Source organism: Haliotis rubra, unplaced genomic scaffold, assembly GCF_003918875.1.
Source record: "Haliotis rubra isolate DU_JTF1 unplaced genomic scaffold, ASM391887v1 Scf82, whole genome shotgun sequence".
Taxonomy (NCBI): Eukaryota; Metazoa; Mollusca; class Gastropoda; order Lepetellida; family Haliotidae; genus Haliotis; species Haliotis rubra.
Window position 1 is genome coordinate 218,255 of NW_025767546.1, and position 18,940 is coordinate 237,194.

The 18,940-nt window shown below is 43.0% G+C and overlaps 1 protein-coding gene across 1 annotated transcript; it reads right to left on the minus strand.

Annotated features, from left to right (window-relative positions):
• Positions 1-2,658: 2,658 nt before the first annotated feature.
• On the minus strand, positions 2,659-18,940 carry LOC124261995 (NSFL1 cofactor p47-like). The gene is given in 11 exon segments (XM_046696377.1): positions 2,659-3,626; positions 4,485-4,544; positions 5,563-5,657; positions 5,659-5,707; positions 9,131-9,268; positions 9,656-9,765; positions 11,511-11,652; positions 12,132-12,212; positions 16,631-16,720; positions 17,308-17,468; positions 18,793-18,940. Coding segments are annotated over 11 exon segments (1,203 nt in total). The 5' UTR covers positions 18,937-18,940; the 3' UTR covers positions 2,659-3,493.

The window sequence follows — 18,940 nt, forward strand, 5'->3', positions numbered from 1 at the left end:
TCATAAGACAGCACAATATATATTTTAATCATTCACCTTAGTTTTGAGTTTTGATAGTGTTGGCAATGCATGTTAGAGAGAAAATTCAGTTCCCCTCATAATGGCATTTCAGTTGTATACCCGACTGACTGATCAGATGTCAAATAATAACGAGGGGAAGGAATATAAAGTTTTTGAGTTACAATTCTGAATAACAATTCTTGCCTGTGCACTTGTTAACTTGTGCACTTCCTCGATGTATTTTCTGTGTAGCTTACTGGCTGCATCAGGAACTCTAATGCTGTTGCAGATGTATGAAAGGTGAGGGGTTGATAGAAGTGTATGGATGTTTCCTTCACATCGGATCATCATGTGTTCAGTGTACACAATTCTTGTTTTTGTTGGGTAAGATTTTTTTTTCATGTATTATTCAACAGCGTCACTGAAATAAAATGTTTTATCCACTGTTGTTGTTAATAAGACTCGTGAATATGCACTATAGTAATATTCCAGCTACATGAATGGTGGGAGTCTCTGCCATCAGGAACACCAGTGGATGATAATAGGATTATGCCCCTAGTCAGGCACACTAGTTGATATGGGCAACAATGGCCTCGGTCATGTCAGAGGTTCATTTCAGGTCAAGTCATGCAGACTGGTGGTTAATGCCATGTCCAACAATGAGTATCAATCATACCAGTGGTCGATGTCATGAGGAACAATGCCCTCCAGTCAGGCACCACGAGTATCAATCATGTCTAATCCAGGGACGCAGGGGGTCGATGTCATGAGGAACAATACCCTCCAGTCAGGCACAATGAGTATCAATCATGTCTAATCCAGGGATGCAGGGGTCGATGTCATGAGCAACAATGCCCTCCAGTCAGGCACAATGAGTATCAATCATGTCTAATCCAGGGATGCAGGGGTCGATGTCATGAGCAACAATACCCTCCAGTCAGGCACAATGAATATCAATCATGTCTAATCCAGGGATGCAGGGGTCGATGTCATGAGCAACAATACCCTCCAGTCAGGCACAATGAGTATCAATCATGTCTAATCCAGGGATGCAGGGGTCGATGTCATGAGCAACAATGCCCTCCAGTCAGGCACAATGAGTATCAATCATGTCTAATCCAGGGATGCAGGGGTCGATGTCATGAGCAACAATACCCTCCAGTCAGGCACAATGAATATCAATCATGTCTAATCCAGGGACGCCAGTGGTCGATGTCATGAGCAACATTCAGTCAGGTCATACATTGTGATGATGTTATACCTAGCTTTCTCACAAGTAATTGGGTATTGGGCATGTTTTGTGAGCAAGAGTGAGTGAGAGTATGGTTTTACGCTGCTTTTAGCAATATTCCAGCAATATCACAGCGGGAGACACCAGAAATCGGCTTCACACATTGTACCCATGTGGGGAATTGAACCTGGATCTTCGGTGTGACAAGTGAACCACTAGGCCACCCCTTCTGAGCAAGAACACCTGAGGATTGGAAATCTAAGAGACAATGTTTCGATATATCTGGTGAAAAAGAGGTATTGGATGTTTTCATTGCACTCACTTAGTGTTTATTTGTGGATAACAGTAATGTACCCACACCTCACCCCACTTTACCAAATATGATACCTACCTTTTATCCAACTTGTAAGAATCCTCAACTTCATTCAATGCATTGGTTGTTCAAGTCGTTGGAATGTCATTCATCAACATCTAGCCCTATACATACCAACATGTTAGTTCACTGCAACCTCAAAATCCACATTCATAATCTTCTTTTCCGCGGGATTTCAGGAATCATCATGAAGAGAGCCTCTCGACCACAGTAAAACTTTATATACGATCATGAAATTTCACTTTTCAGTCTTGTGTTTTGTTCTCAGGAGTCCCTTCCCTGCTAAAGACAATGTTTACGAGTGTCCCCTTTCTCCACACTGCTGAAATCCACTATAAGGAGACCATACATAAGTGAACTATTTCTAGCATGTCATGTGAAATACAACTGTTCTTGTCAGCACAGAACCAACATAAGACTACCACATGCATATGAGACATGTACTATTACAGTTGTAGGACTTCTTGAACACCCTTTGTGTAACGACTGAACAAACAGTATTTCAGTCAGTCACTACATTTTAGTTATTTGCTTAGGGACCGTTCATAATTCATGGCGTGGGGGTGGTGTGTGTCTGATATGATTTTAAGGGGGTCACCCATTTTGTTCTGGGGAGCATGGGGGGTCAGCAATTTTGTACACACGAACTAGGGGGTCAGCAATTTTGTACATAAAAGTATGTTTAAAATTATGCTTAGAAATTATAGGAAGGGGAAGGGGGTTCATTGATTTTGTACATGACATGCAGGGGGTGTCACTGATTTTGTACATAAATTTTAGGGGGATCATTCACATTGTACATGCTTCTCCATAAAAATCATCATGACCCCCCCCTAGCCATAAATTATGAACGGTCCCTTATACATTAAGCTGTTTCATGTATATGAAATGTAGTCCTTTCTCACATACGTAAAAAAAACTCTTGTAACCCTTATCTCATGCCTATCTTTTATTAATTCAGCAAACAACCAAAGTCATGACACCCAAGTAGGATGTTCCTGTAGAAACCTCCCAAAATATCACATGAACACTTCCCCATACAAAACAACGCTTGTTGTTAAACCACAAATTTATTCATTTTACCAACTGCACTTTACAACAAGTGGTACAGTGTTTCTTGTGTGCAACATAGAAGTGTCTCTCTTCGCTGAATCCACATCAACTCACCAAGACCAGGTGAGTATCTATAGTGTAGATTTAAGCCAGGGTCAAATTTCATCGCACAAGTATTTATACAAGTACAAAAATCCCCTTCTGCAAAGAATAGGTATATCCCACTGTACTGCTGTGAGTGTGTGAGGGAATAGCATCTCTTTCCTTGTGTGTAGCACGTGATTTTGGCATTGCTGGGTCCTTGAATGCAGCACCACACACCAGTCACCAAAAGTAGGACTTAAAAACCACTCCTTACAACAGGCAACACAACAGCCCCCACAAAACAACCACCATCGGAAATGATTGCCCCACTCCTTACAACTGTGTTGTTGGTTTATTGTTTAATGCTGCACTCAGCAATATTCCAGCTCTATAATAGCGGCCTGTAAATAATCAAGTATGGACCAGACAATCCAGTGATTGATCCAGTGATCCAGAGTAACTACCCTTGTGGTAGGCTTCATTCAAGACATTAATCAACATAGTTATTCATTCACAATGACAAAAGGGGGAATATATGCCTGGAGACAGTGTTGCATTAAACACTTAAGAACTGAAACTGCTTGGAGTTTACTTGTCTTGGTACTCCTATCATCTCATCCTAATATATTCAGAAAAGTAACCACTGTCATATTTCAGCACAAAGTCGTTCAACGCAAATGGAAATCACAAGCTGATGCTAGGCCCCCCAGTGATTTGCTCTCTGTCCTTGTGAGTGACCATGTTCAGGCTGGTCACTTTTGTCGCTGGACAATCACGGCATTCAAAAGTTTAGCTTCCTCTAGTGTCAGGGATTCTTCTGTCAGTTCTTTGTTAGGGAAGGTTGTCATCAGCACAAAGTTCAACCCAGCATACTGTGGATGGGACCTGACACAAGTCAAGGACACAACAACAAACAACTTACAAACTGATGGCCATAATACATCATAGCTCACCTGACTGACTGACACACCTGTGCCAGCCATTACATACTTCGAAGGGTTCAAAGCGGCAAACACGGATATTTCCAGACATTGAAAATATGACGTGTGGATCTTATTATTTTGTTTCAAAACGCTAGCTGTTTACTGTTTCCTTGTTATTCATCAACTGCATTATGCACAGCCAAAGTTTATGATCCTGAGGCTCTGTTACTTGACAATACCAGGATTATTCAGCACTGTGCAAGGCGACCTATTATCTCCCTTGGTGATAGTAAGTAGAGCAGAAGTCACAGGACGGACTTCCAGACCCAAAACACTCACAGGGCAAGTTAAAAAATCATTTCAAGAGCTAAAATTTAATGAGCTGGAAGTCATATGGAATTGCACAAGTCATGGATGTCAAGTTTTATACAAAATCTAAAATGCAAGTATGGAGTGAATCTAGGAACTGGGATACTAAGGGACCGTTCATAATTTATGGCTAAGGGGGGTGATGATGATTTTAAGGGGGGGTCACCCATTTTGTTCTGGGAAGCTGGGGGTCAGCAATTTTGTACACATGTACTAGGGGTCAGCAATTTTGTACATAAAAATATGTTTAAAATAATGCTTAGAAATTATGGGTAGGGGAAGGGTGTGTCATTGATTTTGTACGACATGCAGGGGGGGTGTCACTTATTTTGTACATAAATGTTAGGGGGGTCATTCACATTGTACATGCTTCTCCATAAAAATCATGAACGGTCCCTAATCTGTATGTGTTCACAGAACTAACTGGTTAAACCTGAGGTTGAAAGGATACGATATAATGTAATTCCTAATATCACTGATCCTGTGACTGTGATTAAACTTGGCAACCAGTCTGAAAAAAGAGAGGTAACAAATATATTAATGTAAGACTTCACACGAAAATGGTAACATGCAACACAAAGCTGAGCAGTGTAAGAGTGAGTGAGTTAGTTTAGTTTTACGCCGCACTCAGCAATATTACAGCTATATGGTGGCAGTCTGTAAATAATCAAGTCTGGACCAGACAATCCAGTGATCAACAGCATGAACATCGATCTGCGCAATTGGGAACCGATGACATGTGCCAACCAAGTCAGCGAGCCTGACCACCCGATCCCGTTAGTCGCCTGTTACGACAAGCGTGGGCTACTGAAGATCAATTCTAACCGGACCTTCACGGGTGAGCAGTGTAAGATACCAGAGTTACATCAGTTACAGCCAACCTTACCCTTCTGATATGGCAAATGGTAAGTGGAAAACAGGAAAAAGTGGAAACATCAAATTTGTCACATAGCAATATCATCCTAAAATCCTTCGGGTTTTAAGTGTTCAAAATATCCTGAAAGTTGAAACACAAACAAAACTAACTTTCAACTGGAAACATGTTAACTTAACAATGAATGAAACAAGTAGATAAAGTGATCATTGTTGAAGGATGTGTTGCTACACCCCCACTTAGTAGCTCTTGTCTTGTTAAATTGCAGGAAGTTAAGATTTCAGTAAGCAGCTCTCCCAAGAGGTTAATACTTTCTTCATGTGCATTTCTTCCCACAAGATACCAAATGGTCAACATCGTCTGTGTGGTCAGTTACCCTCTGTCAACACCAACATGGTCCAAGTGGTCAACATGGTTCACCTGGTCAACACTGCCAGGGTGGCCAACACTGCCAGGGTTCCAACATTGCCAGGGTGGCCAACACTGCCAAGGTGGTCAACATTGCCAGGGTGGCCAACACTGTCAGGGTGGCCAACATTGCCAGGGTGGCCAACATTGCCAGGGTGGTCAACACTGCCAGGGTGCCCAACATTGACATGGTGGTCAAAATGGTCCATTTTCAACATTTTACATTGTCGTCAAGATTGTGACATACCTTGATCCATCTGCCAGTCGGATCTGTATGCTGGTTGTGGGTTTAGATGCGTCTACAGCAACGGCTGCCTGCTGCGCTGTGTTGTCATTGACTGCGCTTCGCTCCTGCAGCTTCAGGTGGACTCGAAACCAGGTTGGGGGCCGGGCTGAAACGTGTGACATGATACAACATGATGGGTGTATAAGAGGGTAACAGATGTATGTGTAAGTAACAAGATAGGTATATGTGTAGATAACAGATGGTGTCATGTATGTGAGGTAAGGTTAAATGGGGTTTAACGTCGTACTTGACAATATTTTGCTCATATGACGTGTATATGTGTGGCTGCTTGTACTAGCCCAGACTTAAGCTGGTTTTATGGTGCTAGCTCACTGAGATACCATGCCGCAGTTAAGTATGAATACCCACTCAGACACATTATACTGACTCCGAGCCGACCAGTTCTAATTGTACCCATTAATGCCTAGTGCCAGGCAGGGTCCAACAAGTACCATATTTTACTGTCTTTTGGTATGACACAGCCGGGCATCAAACCTGCAACCTTCCGCTCTCCGGGCGGACAACCTAACTACTACACCACGGAGGTGGTCCTGTCATGGATGTGTGGGTAACAGGTGGTGTCATGGATGTGTGGGTAACAGGTGGTGTCATGGATGTGTTGGTAACAGATGTGTCATGGATGTGTGGGTAACAGATGGTGTCATGGATGTGTGGGTAACAGGTGGTGTCATGGATGTGTAAGTTACAGGTGGTGTCACGTATGTGTGGGTAACAGGTGGTGTCATGGATGTGTGGGTTACAGGTGGTGTCATGGATGTGTAAGTTACAGGTGGTGTCATGGATGTGTGGGTAACAGGTGGTGTCAGTGATGTGTGGGTTACAGATGGCGTCATGGATGTGTAGGTAACAGGTGGTGTCAGTGATGTGTGGGTTACAGATGGTGTCAGTCATGGATGTGTATGGGTAACAGGTGGTGTCATGGATGTGTGGGTAACAGGTGGTGTCAGTGATGTGTGGGTTACAGATGGCGTCATGGATGTGTAGGTAACAGGTGGTGTCATGGATGTGTGGGTAACAGGTGGTGTCAGTGATGTGTGGGTAACAGGTGGTGTCATGGATGTGTAGGTAACAGGTGGTGTCATGGATGTGTGGGTAACAGATGGTGTCATGGATGTGTAGGTTACAGGTGGTGTCATGGATGTGTGGGTAACAGATGGTGTCATGGATGTGTAAGTTACAGGTGGTGTCATGGATGTGTGGGTAACAGATGGTGTCATGTATGTGTGGGTAACAGGTGGTGTCAGTGATGTGTGGGTAACAGGTGGTGTCATGGATGTGTAGGTAACAGGTGGTGTCATGGATGTGTGGGTAACAGATGGTGTCATGGATGTGTAAGTTACAGGTGGTGTCATGGATGTGTGGGTAACAGATGGTGTCATGGATGTGTGGGTAACAGGTGGTGTCATGGATGTGTGGGTAACAGGTGGTGTCAGTGATATGTGGGTAACAGATGGTGTCATGGATGTGTAGGTAACAGTGGGTGAACAGGTGGTGTCAGTGATGTGTGGGTTACAGATGGTGTATCATGGATGTCATGGATGTGTCATGGATGTGTGGGTAACAGATGGTGTCATGGATGTGGTGTGGTGTCATGGATGTGTGGGTAACAGTGATGTCATGGATGTGTGGGTAACAGATGGTGTCATGGATGTGTGGTAACTTAGTGAATTGAGATAGTGTCATGGATGGATGTGGGTAACAGATGGTGTCATGGATGTGTAGGTAACAGATGGTGTCATGGATGTGTGTGGGTAACAGATGGTGTCATGGATGTGTGGGTAACAGATGATGTGTGTCATGGATGTGTGGGTAACAGATGGAGTAACAGATGGTGTCATGGATGTGTAGGTAACAGATGGTAACAGATGGTGTCAGTGATGTGTGTCATGGATGTGTGGGTAACAGATGGTGTCATGGATGTGTGGGTAGATGGTGTCATGATGTGTGGGTAACATCATCATGGATGTATGGGTAACATAGTGATGATGTGGTGTCATGGATGTGTGGGTAACAGATGGTGTCATGGATGTGTGGGGTAACAGAGATGGTGTCATGTCAGATGTGTGGGTAACAGATGGATGTCATGGATGTGTGGGTAACAGATGGTGTAACAGATCATGGATGTGTGGGTAACATGGATGGTGTCATGGATGTCATGGAGTAACAGATAGTGTCATGGATGTGTGTGGGTAAGAGATGTGTGTCATGATGGTGTCATGGATGTGTGGGTTAGAGATGGTGTCATGGATGTGTGGGTAACAGATGGTGTCATGGATGTGTGGGTAACAGATGGTGTCATGGATGTGTGGGTTAGAGATGGTGTCATGGATGTGTGGGTAACAGATGGTGTCATGGATGTGTGGGTAACAGATGGTGTCATGGATGTGTGGGTTAGAGATGGTGTCATGGATGTGTGGGTAACAGATGGTGTCATGGATGTGTGGGTAACAGATGGTGTCATGGATGTGTGGGTAAGAGATGGTGTCATGGATGTGTGGGTAAGAGATGGTGTCATGTATGTGTGGGTAACAGGTGGTGTCATGGATGTGTGGGTAACAGATGGTGTCATGGATGTGTGGGTAACAGATGGTGTCATGGATGTGTAGTAACAGATGGTGTCATGGATGTGTAAGGTAACAGATGATGTCATGGATGTGTGGGTAACAGATGGTGTCATGGATGTGTAGGTAACAGATGGTGTCATGGAGGTGTAGGTAACAGATGATGTCATGGATGTGTGGGTAACATATGGTGTCAGTGATGGTGTCATGTGGAGTTACAGATGGCGTCATGGATGTGTAGGTAACAGATGGTGTCATAGAAGTGTAGGTAACAGATGGTGTCAGTGATGTGTGGGTAAGAGGTGGTGTCATGTATGTGTTGGGAACAGGTGGTGTCATTGATGTGTGGGTAACAGATGGTGTCATGGATGTGTGGGTAACAGATGGTGTCATGGATGTGTAGTGAACAGATGGTGTCATGGATGTGAAGGTAACAGATGTCATGGATGTGTGGGTAACAGATGGTGTCATGGATGTGTAGTGAACAGATGGTGTCATGGATGTGTAAGTAACAGATGATGTCATGGATGTGTGGGTAACATATGGTGTCAGTGATGTGTGGGTTACAGATGGCGTCATGGATGTGTAGGTAACAGATGGTGTCATAGATGTGTAGGTAACAGATGGTGTCAGTGATGTGTGGGTTACAGGTGGTGTCATGGATGTGTGGGTAACAGTTGGTGTCATGTATGTGTGGGTAACAGATGATGTCATGTATGTGTGGGTAACAGATGGTGTCATGGATGTGTGGGTAACAGTTGGTGTCATGTGTGTGTAGGTAACAGATGATGTCATGTATGTGTGGGTAACAGATGGTGTCATGGATGTGTGGGTAACAGATGGTGTCATGTGTGTGTAGGTAACAGATGGTGTCATGTATTGTATCAGATGTGACAAGACTTGTCAACAATAGTTTGTGTTATCTAAACTGTAAAGTTGGCATGTACCTGCCCAGCATACGCCCTGCTCCAGTGAAAGCCTTGACAGGTATTTTAGGCTTGACGTACTCTTCATTACGGTGATCTTCCATGTTGAGATTGACTTCTCCACCCTTTGCCAGTCGTACGAGTTCTCTTGGAACCTCGCTAAACACAAGAAGTCATCCCCCACCATCACAAATCAGATACTATGACATGTGAGTGAAAGAATACAAGTTTATAAAGACATCAATTACCAACATGATCACAGCTATCTTTGTGTATAGAATCTGAAACAATAAAACCTACTGCCAACATTATACTTCCTGAATAGCTAAAAGATCACCAACAAAACATGCTACATGATCTGAGATAAAAATTAACCACAAGCTGCACACTCATGTAATGAATATTATTCTACCAGTCACAGAGGAAGATCTGGCTCAAAAAGCAAAAGTTTCAATTACAAAACGCATGCTGCGCCATCAGGTATATTAAGTCATATTTGTACTTTCAAACATAGAGATTTAAATGTTATGTTTGAAAGAGAAGTACCCTTTTCCTATTGAATCTAAGAACTCTTTATTTGCAGGGTCGTTGTAATCTCTCCATGGACCATCATCCATACTAAATCCATTTTTCCACAGCTTCAGTACCATATCAACCTGAAAAAACAATGCAGTGGTGTATTTCTCGAGTGGCATAAGGCATGGCATAAAGCATGTTGAGAAAATTTCACAATGTCTTTCAAAAATAGTGAGAGTAAGTGGAGAAGTGATTAGACAAGTAGGTTGACTGGTAAAGAGTTAGGTAGAGAGATGGGCAGAGACGGGCAGAGACGTTAGAAAGGTAGGTAGACTATTAAAGAGTGAGGTAGAGAGGTGGGTGGAGAAGAGGTGGAGAGGCATGTTAGGTACAGAGATAGACTGAGTGAGTGAGTGAGTTTAGTTGTACGCCACACTCAGCAATATTCCAGCCATATGGCGGCGGTCTGTAAATAATCGAGTGTGGACCAGACAATCCAGTGATCAACAGCATGAACATCGATCTGTGCAAAAATTGGGAACCGATGACATGTGTCAACTAAATCAGCGAGCCTGACCACCCAATCATGTTAGTCGCCTCTTACGACAAGCATGGGTTACTGAAGGTTCATTCAAACCCGGACCTTCACAGGTAGAGATAGACTGAGAGGTGGGTAGAGAGGTAGGTAGACAGGTAAGTAATAGGGTGGAAGAGAGGTTGAGGGTGGTAGAGAGGTAGACAGGTGGGTAGAGAAGTAGGTAGGCAGGTAGGTAAAGAGTTAGGTGGAGAGGTAGGTAATGAGGTGGGTGAATAGGTTGGTAGAGATGTCAGTAGAGAGGCTGGTGGAGAGTTATGAAAAGAGGTATGAGGAGGTGTGGGTAGAGAGTTAGGTAAGAGAGGAGTGAAAAGAGTGAGGTGGAGAGGTGGCAATAGAGAGGTGAGTAGCGTGTTAGGTAGAGATTGGTAGGTACAGAGGTATGGAGGGAAGTGGAGGTAGGAGGCATGAAAGAAGAATGCCTGCTGAATGCGAGAATGTTTGTTCTAGTCTGAAAGTGCGGAGTGACATCGCTTGTGGGGCAACGTGCAGAGAGACAATGTGCAGGTAGACTGGTAGCTGCAGTGATGGGAAGAGAGGTGAGTAATGTAAAAATGTCTATGGAGGGCAGATAGAGTGGTTAGGTAGCCAGCTTGGTAGAGAGGTGGGCTGAGAATAAAGCGAAAAGATAGTCAGAGGTAAATGGACAGGTGGATAGAGTTGGTTACAAGCTATGTGTGACAAGACACATACATCAGACATCCCTGACTTGACAATCATATCTGACAAGACATATACATCAGACAGCCCTGACTTGACAATCATATCTGACAAGACACATACATCAGACATCCCTGACTTGACAATTATATCTGACAAGACACATACATCAGACAGCCCTGACTTGACAATCATATCTGACAAGACACATACATCAGACATCCCTGACTTGACAATCATATCTGACAATATCATCAGACATCCCCTGACAACTTGACACATACATCTTGACAATACACATACATGACAGCCCTGACTTGACAATCATATCTGACAAGACACATACATCAGACAGCCCTGACTTGACATATCTGACAAGACACATATCTGACATCCCTGACTTGACAATCATATCTGACAAGACACATACATCAGACACCCCTGACTTGACAATCATATCTGACAAGACATATACATCAGACATCCCTGACTTGACAATTATATCTGACAAGACACATACATCAGACATCCCTGACTTGACAATTATATCTGACTCGAGCCCTCAAATCTGACAACTCTCATATCTGCTGCCTTGTACTCAGCCCCTCTGTTTGGTTGACAGAGTAATACCTGTCTTGATTCCTTCAGTTTTGCACCTGGTACCATGTCCGAGCTCCCTTCTGTGTCCCCAAGTCTGTATCCTGTACCCCTGAATGATGGACCTGCCTTTTTCCGCTTGTTTTCACTTGTATCAACAACTTCAGCACCGTGTCTATAAAACAAATGAAACAGCCCATACACACATGGTCTACATGCATCCTCTGAACAGAATACAGTTGTTGACTGACTTGACTCAGCTCCTATTTCGTTTGTATGCTGTTTTGTGCAGTGGTCAACAATACTGTAGACAACTGAGTCTGGGGAAGGAAAGCCACTAACAGGAGAATATCATATACTGCAGACATGTGTTAACTCAGGGCTTTTACCTCAGATGAGCTAAAACCTATTCAAATTCAGTGAAAGTCTTGTATCATGATGCACAACAATTGGCTTTATGCCTTGCCATAAGGACTCATAGATGCTACAAAACTTATCCAATTTTGACAATACATCAATAAGCTTGTTTGGTGAAAAGGCAATATATCAATACTACGAGTTTAAAATGTGTTACACTGTCACGCTACAGTCTTTCACAAAGAAATATTCACTGAAGATATGGGTGTACTGAGTGTTTCTTTTCTCAAAACTAACTCTTTTGCAGACTTGAAAAGTGTATCCACCACTTCGTCAGGTTCAGGTTTTTTCTTTGGTGGGCCCAGGACTTGCTGTCCACTGAAACATAACAGTAAATGATAGTTAACTGATGCTGTTCATTTCACTAGCACTGACAAACACGTATGGCTTAACCATTACATTAATTAAATTGTAAAACTGATAATACATACAATCAAAGTTTAAACCATCCATTTCTGAATTTCATCCCACAATCACCCAGTTCTACTTGAAACAAGGAAGTCCCTGTTTGTGCAAACCATCCATGCATGGGCACTGTTAAGACCAAGCAAGACTTCACACATGTTACGAGTCTGTAGATATCATGGCGGTCAGTCTGGTCAACCTGGTACAGCTATTGTATAGGAACAACCAAAATTAAATTTTCTGAGAGAATTCAGAACACACAAATTTATTTCTCCATGTACATCACTGCTCATTGTCAGACATCGAAGACATAATCTTATCTGTTTGGAATCTCTGATGCCCCTCACTGAAGGTGGACGGTGATGGAGAAAGTCATCCAGCACTTCACTCACATCAGATAAAAAGGGAGAAAACCAACTCTTGTCAGTTTGATGCAGGTAGTTAACATACACCTTTCTGGACAAACCCATGCTGACAAACCCATGAAGATGATTAGGGTGCTGACAAACCCATGAAGATGATCAGGGTGCTGACAAACCCATGAAGATGATCAGGGTGCTGACAAACCCATGAAGATGATCAGGGTGCTGACAAACCCATGAAGATGGTTAGGGTGCTGACAAACCCATGAAGATGATTAGGGCGCTGACAAACCTATGAAGATGATTAGGGTGCTGACAAATCCATGAAGATGATTAGGGTGCTGACAAATCCATGAAGATGGTTAGGGTGCTGACAAACCCATGAAGATGATTAGGGTGCTGACAAACTCATGACTGACTGACTGAGTTTGGTGACAAACGCGCTTTTATCAATATTCCAGCAACATCCTGGCGGGGGCGACAAAACCCATGAAGATGATTAGGGTGCAGACAAACCCATGAAGATGATTAGAGGTGCTGACAAACTCATGAAGATGGTTAGGTGCAGACAACCCCCAGAAGATGATCAGGGTACTGACAAATCCATGAAGATGATTAGGGTGCTGACAAACCCATGAAGATGATTAGGGTGCTGACAAATCAATGAAGATGATTAGGGTGCTGACAAACCCATGAAGATGATTGGGGTGCTGACTGACCTTGACTGATGGTTTGGTTTTACGCTTTAGCAATATTCCAGCAACATGATTAGGGGACTGACAAACCCATGAAGATGATTAGGTGCAGACAAACCCATGAAGATGGTTAGGGTGCTGACAAACTCATGAAGATGGTTAGGGTACACAAGAAGATGATTAGGGTGCTAACAAATCCATGAAGATGATTAGGGTGCTGACAAACCCATGACTGACTGACTGAGTTTGGTTTTACGCCGCTTTTAGCAATATTCCAGCAACATCACGGCGGGGGACGACAAACCCATGAAGATGATTAGGGTGCAGACAAACCCATGAAGATGGTTAGGGTGCTGACAAACTCATGAAGATGGTTAGGGTGCAGACAACCCATGAAGATGATCAGGGTACTGACAAATCCATGAAGATGGTTAGGGTGCTGACAAACCCATGAAGATGATTAGGGTGCTGACAAATCAATGAAGATGATTAGGGTGCTGACAAACCCATGAAGATGATTAGGGTGCTGACAAACCCACGAAGATGGTTAGGGTGCTGACAAACCCATGAAGATGATTAGGGTGCTGACAAACCCATGACTGACTGACTGAGTTTGGTTTTACGCCGCTTTTAGCAATATTCCAGCAACATCACGGCGGGGGACGACAAACCCATGAAGATGATTAGGGTGCAGACAAACCCATGAAGATGGTTAGGGTGCTGACAAACTCATGAAGATGACTAGGGTGCTGACAAATCCATGAAGATGATTAGGGTGCTGACAAACTCATGAAGATGGTTAGGGTGCTGACAACCCATGAAGATGATTAGGGTGCTGACAAATCCATGAAGATGATTAGGGTGCTGACAAACTCATGAAGATGGTTAGGGTGCAGACAACCCATGAAAATGATTAGGGTGCTGACAAACCCATGAAGATGATTAGGGTGCTGACAAACCCATGAAGATGATTAGGGTGCTGACAAATCCATGAAGATGATTAGGGTGCTGACAAACTCATGAAGATGGTTAGGGTGCAGACAACCCATGAAGATGATTAGGGTGCTGACAAATCCATGAAGATGGTTAGGGTGCTGACAAATCCATGAAGATGATTTCGGTGCTGACAAACCCATGAAGATGATTAGGGTGCAGACAAATCAATGAAGATGGTTAGGGTGCTGACAAATCCATGAAGATGATTTCGGTGCTGACAAACCCATGAAGATGATTAGGGTGCTGACAAATCCATGAAGATGGTTAGGGTGCTGACAAATCCATGAAGATGATTAGGGTGCTGACAAATCCATGAAGATGATCAGGGTGCTGACAAACCCATGAAGATGGTTAGGGTGCTGACAAACCCATGAAGATGATTAGGGCGCTGACAAACCTATGAAGATGATTAGGGTGCTGACAAATCCATGAAGATGATTAGGGTGCTGACAAATCCATGAAGATGGTTAGGGTGCTGACAAACCCATGAAGATGATTAGGGTGCTGACAAACCCATGACTGACTGACTGAGTTTGGTTTTACGCCGCTTTTAGCAATATTCCAGCAACATCACGGCGGGGGACGACAAACCCATGAAGATGATTAGGGTGCAGACAAACCCATGAAGATGGTTAGGGTGCTGACAAACTCATGAAGATGGTTAGGGTGCAGACAACCCATGAAGATGATCAGGGTACTGACAAATCCATGAAGATGGTTAGGGTGCTGACAAACCCATGAAGATGATTAGGGTGCTGACAAATCAATGAAGATGATTAGGGTGCTGACAAACCCATGACTGACTGACTGAGTTTGGTTTTACGCCGCTTTTAGCAATATTCCAGCAACATCACGGCGGGGGACGACAAACCCATGAAGATGATTAGGGTGCAGACAAACCCATGAAGATGGTTAGGGTGCTGACAAACTCATGAAGATGGTTAGGGTACACAAGAAGATGATTAGGGTGCTAACAAATCCATGAAGATGATTAGGGTGCTGACAAACCCATGACTGACTGACTGAGTTTGGTTTTACGCCGCTTTTAGCAATATTCCAGCAACATCACGGCGGGGGACGACAAACCCATGAAGATGATTAGGGTGCAGACAAACCCATGAAGATGGTTAGGGTGCTGACAAACTCCATGAAGATGGTTAGGGTGCAGACAACCCATGAAGATGATCAGGGTACTGACAAATCCATGAAGATGGTTAGGGTGCTGACAAACCCATGAAGATGATTAGGGTGCTGACAAATCAATGAAGATGATTAGGGTGCTGACAAACCCATGAAGATGATTAGGGTGCTGACAAACCCACGAAGATGGTTAGGGTGCTGACAAACCCATGAAGATGATTATGGTGCTGACAAACCCATGACTGACTGACTGAGTTTGGTTTTACGCCATGAAGATAGCAATATTCCAGCAACATGAAGATGCGGGGTGCGACAAACCCATGAAGATGATTAGGGTGCAGACAAACCCATGAAGATGGTTAGGGTGCTGACAAACTCATGAAGATGATTAGGGTGCTGACAAATCCATGAAGATGATTAGGGTGCTGACAAACTCATGAAGATGGTTAGGGTGCTGACAACCCATGAAGATGATTAGGGTGCTGACAAATCCATGAAGATGATTAGGGTGCTGACAAACTCATGAAGATGGTTAGGGTGCAGACAACCCATGAAAATGATTAGGGTGCTGACAAACCCATGAAGATGATTAGGGTGCTGACAAATCCATGAAGATGATTAGGGTGCTGACAAATCCATGAAGATGATTAGGGTGCTGACAAACTCCATGAAGATGGTTAGGGTGCAGACAACCCATGAAGATGATTAGGGTGCTGACAAATCCATGAAGATGGTTAGGGTGCTGACAAATCCATAGGGTGCTGACAAACCCATGAAGATGATTAGGGTGCTGACAAATCCATGAAGATGGTTAGGGTGCTGACAAATCCATGAAGATGATTTCGGTGCTGACAAACCCATGAAGATGATTAGGGTGCAGACAAATCCATGAAGATGGTTAGGGTGCTGACAAATCCATGAAGATGATTAGGTTGCTGACAAATCCATGAAGATGATTAGGGTGCTGACAAACCCATGAAGATGGTTAGGGTGCTGACAAATCCATGAAGATGATTTCGGTGCTGACAAATCCATGAAACCAAAATCAAACCAAAATGTCTAGATGCCTTTTTCTTGTACATAAACAACAAAGTAGCCTTCATTTCAGACTTTGGTGTATATGTTGGTGTAAACTTACCTGCGTTCTGAACCTCCAGCATAGAAGGCCTGCCCTTCATCAGAGTCAGAATCTTCCTCTTTCCCCTTCATACTTGAAAGTGTAGCAAACCTGAAACATAATGACAGTTGTCACTACTTTCAGATTCACACTTTCATTAATGATCCTACATACGAGCAATGCCCCTCAGTCCGTTACCCGTGTCAGTCATGTTTTAAATGCTGTAATTATTTCCATGTGTTAGTCTGAAATATTGTCACTGCGTATTCAGAATAACCATTTACAACTAGAGTTAACATTTGACCATCAGCCAGAAGACTAAAATACTTTAATCTACTTCCACTGTTTTATAGTGACCACTACTTTTTCTCAAAAGCCTTCTTTAACCATCATTATCCAACACAGCAAAAGTTTGTTCAACTCATGTCTTGCACAAATGTAAACATAATCAAAGGCTTAGCCATTTACTTGAAAAGAAACATGTATGTTTGTAGTTGAGCTCCCACACCAAATGTATATTTATATCCATATTTTTCAATATGTGTGAATTAATTTGCATTTGTAATTGTACTGTGAGCTATGCAGCCTCCAATACTGAATAATCTCTCTCTCTCTCTCACCTGCCATGATGCTTATCCTCTACACTATACAGATCTGCATCTCAATACAAGCTCAATGGCACTAGCTACTAGGTTCACCTTGATCCACCTCCAGACTGTCCTGCACTCTGTGATCTGCCACTGCCACTACCACCATCACCACTTGGAGGAGCTGATATCTCTTGTATGTCTTCATCATCATCAACCTCCACAACCTGAGGCTCAGCATCTCCATCTTCATAGAAACTTGCCATTGCAAGCTGCAAAACGAATATACGAATTCAGGTGTTTTTGTCAACATAAGTGAAGGGAAATACACACAAGCTATTTGATGAGTTGATTCAGGAATGTACCCAGTAAAGAGTAACATTCAGAATCCACACTACACTTTATGCATGTTTACTGTTTACTTGTATGCACATTTGCAGTAGCTATTTTCTCTGTGCAACTAGAAACTTCATAAAAGAGATTACAGATTTCACTGAAATTGCATTGGATTACCATCTCTACATGAGATAGCTACACCCCACACCATAACCTAACCCTAAAGGAGTATAGGGATGGCTGATTGGCAACGGAATCAAAGGAAGAAGTCTACAGCTGGGGGTACCTACCCTTTTCATAACACAGGTAGGGCGGTTGGGTAGCCTAGTGATTAAAGTGTTGGAATATTGCTAAAAGCGGCGTAAAACCAGACACACTCTCTCACTCATAACACAAGTATTCCTAGGATCGACAAGGTATGTAAAACATGAAGAGAAAGACACAGCCTGACTAATTTGGCGCAATAAGCTGCCACTGGTAAACTGAAATTGTATTTCTGCTACTTTAAGTTTGATATGGAGTATAATGGACGGGAGTTACACTCGCTTAACCATGATTCGTGGATATAAGGGAAGTGCGGCGAAATTCACTTTAAATGCATGATTTCATTTTGTATACGCACTGATTATTTTAATCATTGATTCAGCAAATTGAAAATGCCGAATATTCCACTTGTGAATGAAACGTTTGTTTACGGATGCCATTTGCAATCATTACCCATTCGTGTGCCCACAAAAGGTGACGTCACCTTGTTTCGTGGATTACGTAGTCGGTTACTATATACCACTATGTACGACATCCCACTGCAGTAAGTATTGACACCAAGGAAAGCAGACAACGAGAAGTGAGAAGGTTGGAGCTAACTGTATCTTTTTTACTTGACATTTTGTAAAATAAAATTTGGTAATGGTGGTATTAGTGATCTGGGGGTATTTTTCTCAATGTTGGACAATTATATTTAGTGATCTTGCGTGTAATGCAGAGATTCGGAACGTTTTTGTCAGCGAGGCGTGGCATTGTATGTACATCAAAAGTACTGCTTTGGGACGTCAGTCGTGACTTAATTTTCGAGCTGGCATGATAATTTCCGCGATCCACGAATCAAGGTTATCCACGAATTTAGGTTACGGTTCTGTAAATATTCTTTACTCTTGATCTGTTCGGGGTTTCCATGTGCCAAGATTTGTAGTTGTGTGGGTACAAAAAAAGGAATGAGATAGAACAGGTTGAAAGTTAAATTATAAATTGTTTCCATGTTACCTCGAGATTCCAAGCAGCTGATTCAAGGTGGAATCTTGCTCTGTCAGCATCGATACCAGTTACACCAACGAATTGGTCGATGAGTTCTTGTTTGTCAGCCATGTTGGAATGATTGAGCAACAAAAGTAATGCTCGATATACCATTCAT